The sequence below is a fragment of the Pundamilia nyererei genome, unplaced genomic scaffold, assembly GCF_000239375.1.
Source record: "Pundamilia nyererei isolate P.nyererei 1_Seehausen unplaced genomic scaffold, PunNye1.0 scaffold00117, whole genome shotgun sequence".
NCBI lineage: Eukaryota > Metazoa > Chordata > Actinopteri > Cichliformes > Cichlidae > Pundamilia > Pundamilia nyererei.
This window is the reverse complement of record NW_005187518.1, coordinates 1,668,049-1,673,545: the sequence shown is the minus strand read 5'-3', so window position 1 is coordinate 1,673,545 and position 5,497 is coordinate 1,668,049. Positions and strand designations below refer to the sequence as shown.

The following is a 5,497-nucleotide window of genomic DNA, read 5'->3' as shown; positions in this document are numbered from 1 at the left end:
AGGTATGCCGATTGCCAATGAGGTGTGAACTTTCCCTACCTGTCCGGCAGTGTTTTGTCTGGTGTTAGAGTGAGGGTTCTTCTTTCTCAAGCACGCTGCTGGCTTATATGGGTGTGGTTAATGGGAAATTTTCCATGAATTGTTTTCTTTTCTTTTTGTTTGTTTGAAGTCTAGGATAATATCCAAAATGTGTCAACGCAGTCTGACTTTACCAAATAAGTGCAATAAATTTTACCACTGTTCTGCTGTGTGGTAGGTCGATGACTGATAGGAGCAAGTAAACACATGTTAATATCAAAGCACATCAGTATCAGCACTGCAGCGCTGTAACCAAGAGTCACATAACGAAATGTTTTTATAACATATTTACTTGGCTGCAGGAGCAGGAAAACGCATAACTGGTTGCGTGACTTTTCTTGTAAATTGCTCCATGTTCTGCACAAACAAACAGTTTCATGCTTGTAAAAAGCACTTGAAGCTTTCCAGAGCACTTAAATCGTCCCAGAAGTGCAGTGTTTTCTATAAGGTTTTGTGCACATGTGTCTTGTAATATGTTACTATTCAATATCATGAGGTTTTTTTAGAGTTCACTGATAACACAGAAAAAATTGGAAACTTATGTAAACAGAAGTTCATATTGCCTTGTGGTTATTACAGCACTGTCACATGACGTGAATGCAGCCACTACAATTTGTAACCTAACCACAGCCTTCTCCTGATTGTTTGTATCACAGGACCACACACTGACATTTTGATTGCATTTGTTGTTTTGCGGTTAGGGATAGTTTTTGGCTAAAGCGGACAGTGCCCCCTGTGATGGATATGGATCCTGTGCCAGGTCCCACTGTAAATCTGTGGAACAAAGTTGTGTGTTTTTGTTTGGCTGTCTTGACTGTGATTACTCTGTGGGCCCTGTACCACCAACAGGGTTCTCTAGAAAAACAAACACAAATTTTCTTTCTCCGCAACTCCCATTACTCTTTACACTTGATTCTTCCTTCTGTTGTCCTCCGTCTTCCCAACAATTATTCAACTAACATTCTGCCTCAGGGTAGTAAAGTAAAGAAAAGGTTATTTTTTTTCTGATTCTAAATTCAGAAACAAGAGAGGAGGATGTTGGAGAAAAAAGGTGAAAGGTGGCTAAGATGGGAGGGAAGAAGTACTGGCAAGCATCCCAACTGTTTGCAAGTCAAGATTTGACGCCCATGCGCAAAAGCACTGATGTTGGCAAGATATCCTGCTTTGGCTGAATTTAACCTTCCTTCCATGTGCATGCAAACAGTAGCTGCTTTTGAAAATTAAAACACCACTACCTAACAAACCAAAATAAAGGCAACAACAGCCATCCACTGGAATAAGGTCTTCATTGCCTTCAGGCTGTCTCATACAGACACACGCACAAACAGCGAATACATACACACACACATTTGCAAAGGCCAGATATGCAGTTTGCACCTCAAAGCCAGGAAATCAAAAGCCGTTTGTATTCACGGGCGCTGTGTGGAGGAGGAGGGTTGGTTGCTTTCCTGTGCCCGCAACACTGCACCGCCGCCGGGTCCTGGCGACAGCTTCACACCCCTGTCTGCTTCAATGGGTCTGTGGCATTGTGACGGACACAAAGGAAGTCTTAGGATAAGCCAGGAGGAAAAGGTGCCACTCTTTATTCCTGACTCGTCCCCTCATTTCCTCCTAGCTGTGCTAAAAGAGAAAGTCAAGAGCAGTGATGAGAACAAGGGGGAGCAGCGAGAACAGAGCTCTGCACGAATGTCTCCAAAACAAGTGGCGTTTGTTCTCTCACACCTCTGCGAACATTTAAGCGAGGGTGCATGCAGCTGGTACAAACATGGTGAAATTATACAAGTGCTTATAAATTGTCGACTGTAAATACAAAGATGTACTGACACAGATATGTGTGGCCCCGTATCTCCTGTACAACTAATTTACTTCCTTCCTTGACACTTATAAATGACCACATTACAGATTTACAAAGGAAGTACAGACAGCAAACATTTACACAGACCAGGGTAAAATATATACCGATAATTTCTCCAGAGTGTTTACAACAGATACACAACAGAAGTGATTATCTGCCAAAACTCAGACACAGTGCACCAGTTACTTTGAGGTATCTCATACAAAAAAATCTTCAATATGCGGATTGAGTCACGAAGCAGGTTATAAAGTATGTGTGTGTTTATGCGTTTAGGTCATTTAAAGGCTGATAGTCTTTATTTTGTAATATACACTCGAGTACTCAGAACCTCTTCTGGCGATTCAGTCTGATGATACTGATAATGGATTTTGATAGTAGGCTCATGTATGAAGATCTGCACTAAAAATAGCGACAGTTAAAAACACAAAACTAATCTGGAACATCACAATATTCTGCATAGTCCACCTAAGAGAAACAAAGATATTATTTTTAGTATCATATACACAAAATACTGTCATTATTTTAGTAGGTAAAAGGAGTGAAAGCTTGCGGTAACAGAGCCGTTGGAGACCTTCACCTCAGAGCTGTCAGAATGAAAAAGTAGTTGACCACATTTCACACCCCTTCAGTAATGGATGTAGAAAGAAAGGAGGAGGGATAGATAGCCCTCTAAAGGGAGAGGTCCCAATCGTAGTGCATTACAATGTCTGTATGGCACATCCATGCAGCAATCTCAGGTTCAGTGCATTTAGTTTTTTCCTCTAAAGGAAAAAAAAACATCATCCCATGTCCACTTCCTTAGGCACAAGCTCTTAGGTGTTCAATAGCTATCGATTATTAAACATCAGCTTGTGAATAGAAAATGTGCTTCTAAGTCCTATTTTTACTGAACAAATAAATGAACAGGTTTTTAGTGCCTGTAGGAAAACCTATTTCCCCGAGCCTGGTTCATCGCAATGATCACTAATGATAAGAAAGAAGAGTGATTGCTCTACCATTTAAAGTACAATACAAGTACAGGACGATACAGTACAGTAGCTTATCAATATCAACAGGCTGCAAGCAAGCGATATTTATCACAGGGTTAAAATGACTATTTATCCTAGTTTTATAAACTGTTGTCCAATGAATTCTACATACAGTGTTCAGGCCACACACACTGCATTTATTTCTGCCAAGTCCAAAATGTTTTCTAAAGCTAAAAGAGATCCATAACCTGGTACCCACAGGTACCTCGTTACAGCCTCCGGCCCCCATTCTCCACATACTCAGTTAGGCTGTTAAGCGCTGCTTCATCACTCTTTGATTGAAGGACATTCTCTCCTTTCCTCGAAGTCTTTTTAGTGGCCCGTGACAGCTTCCTCCTGAAGGTGTCTCCAGCCAGGAAGTACAGAATAGGATCCACACAGCTATTGAGGCTGGCCAGACCCCGCGTCACCTGATAGGTGGCATAGACGCGGTTATTAAACTCACACATGTCAGGGGTTTGGAAGTACAGCCTGGCCCTCATGTTGAGGTTCTTCATCACATGGAAAGGCAGGTAGGAGACGGCAAAGACTGCAAGCACTATGATAACTAGGTGAATGGATTTCTGCCGCAGAGGCGCATTGTTCATCTCATTGCAGATTAATGCTTTGACAATCATGCCATAGCAGCAAAAAATGACAATAAATGGGATGCAGAACCCAAACACCGTCAAAGTCATACTGTAGATGAAATACCCCGGCAACTCGTCCACTGTGGTGGTGTCGTAACAAGTGGTTGCGTTACGCTTTAAGCCAGTCCGGGAATAGTAAAGGATGGGGGACATGCTGATAACAACCAAAACCCACACCAGTGCACTGGTAATAACTGCATTTTTCTTCTTCAGTCGACCCAGAGACTTGAGCGGGTGCACCACCCCGGTGTACCTGTGAACACTGATGCAGGTCAGAAACAGAATACTCCCATAAAGATTCACATGGAATATAAAGCGCTGCAGTCGGCACAGAACGTCCCCGAATATCCAGTCTGTTTTGTTGAAGTAGTAGAAGATGAGGAAAGGCAGTGAGAGGACGTAGCAAAAATCAGCTAATGCCAGGTTGAACATGTAGACAGAGATGCTGCTCCAGGGTCTCATATGGCAAACAAACATCCAAATGGCCAAGCTGTTGCCCACCAGCCCAGTAATGAAAACTAGAATGTAAACAGTGGGCAGGTAATAGAACTGGAAACCTGTCTTGGTGAGGGAACATCCTCTTGTGTGGTTATGAAGCTCTGTCACATTCATTAGAGAGGTCAAGTTCAAGTCTGTGGTCATGGTGTCAGGGGCAGTGGAACGTCCTTTCACTGCATGAAAACAAAAGACACATGAGTAAATATTTAGTATCAGTTGAACTAATCTGTTTTTCACACGCTATAGGCTGGCTGCTTTGTTTAAAGATGACCTACGCCTGAATTCAAAAAGCAGTTGTGCGCACACTTGGCATTCAATCGCTTAATTTAGCAGAATTCCTACAGTCCGACAACCACTTGTGACTGAACACACACGGAGCGAGCGGGGGAGTGACAGGCACATTACGGCACTCACCGTTGAGGCTGAGTTGTATTCCACATTCCTGAAGCCTTCACAGTTGGACAGATTTCAGTCAACACGCTGACGGGGCGTCACGAGCTGTCAGGTATTCCTTCCGTCTCCTTCCAGTAATGGAAATTGATTAAAAGTTGCGATTTCCTTCGGGCTGGCGCTGATACACTTTAAGGGAGTGGAAAATCTGCTGTCTGTTCGTCACGCGGGACGACGATTTCCCACAACAGCGGCAGTGGGACGCAACTGAGACAGCTGCAGGCTCTGGCATGAAGAGCAGAAAACAGGATCCGTAAAGAGAAAGGAGGCTCTTTACGCGCGAGAGGGGAGGTGCGCACACACAAAACCACCGCACGGTTCCCAAACGCATTTTCTGCTGCTCCCGCCTCCTCCTTCATCCGAAAGGCGTGCGACAATTCATTCTAAAGAAACATGCCTACAAATAATCGCCTTTGTTTACCTTTGTTAACAATTGATTGTTATGCTAGTTAAACTCACTTGCTTACAGTTGGAGTCCGTTTCAGTTGACGTCCCTGCTGTTAAAATATAACCTACGCAGATCTTAGATTTTATTTAGCTGTAGATTCGTCTAAGTCTAGATTCACAAAGCAAAAAGTTCCCTAAATAACAACACTGTTTTTCAATTTGACATCTAGTGGGAAATGTTAACTATAAGAAGATAAATCAAGGTGATTATCTATTCAAAATATTCCGAAAGTTATTATTGCTCGGTGGTAATCGAAGAAAAACAAATACTATTTAAGTGGGAAGTGGGCAGATTCCTCATTTACTATAGTGATTTGTCATATTTATGGGTTTGTCTTTGCAGCTCTTATTTTGCACGTTCCTGCACCATTACTGTCAAAGCTTAGACAAAATAAAGGCACTAAAAAATCTAATGTGTTTCGTATACATGGAGATCGATGATCAGTTCGTGTCTCCTGAAAAGCTGAGACAGACAGCTGGATGTGTGCAACATTGCCAAGGACAAACCAGAC

General features: G+C 42.6%; 1 protein-coding gene across 1 annotated transcript; it reads right to left on the bottom strand.

The window, feature by feature from the left end:
- Window positions 1–1,345: 1,345 nt before the first annotated feature.
- Window positions 1,346–4,849, bottom strand: p2ry1 (purinergic receptor P2Y1). The gene is made up of 2 exons (XM_005742180.1): window positions 4,503–4,849; window positions 1,346–4,261 (listed from the first exon to the last, which is right to left on the bottom strand). Exon 2 carries the CDS (start codon window positions 4,230–4,232, stop codon window positions 3,171–3,173), a length of 1,062 nt encoding a protein of 353 aa, XP_005742237.1. The 5' UTR covers window positions 4,233–4,261; window positions 4,503–4,849; the 3' UTR covers window positions 1,346–3,170.
- Between the last annotated feature and the right edge of the window lie 648 nt (window positions 4,850–5,497).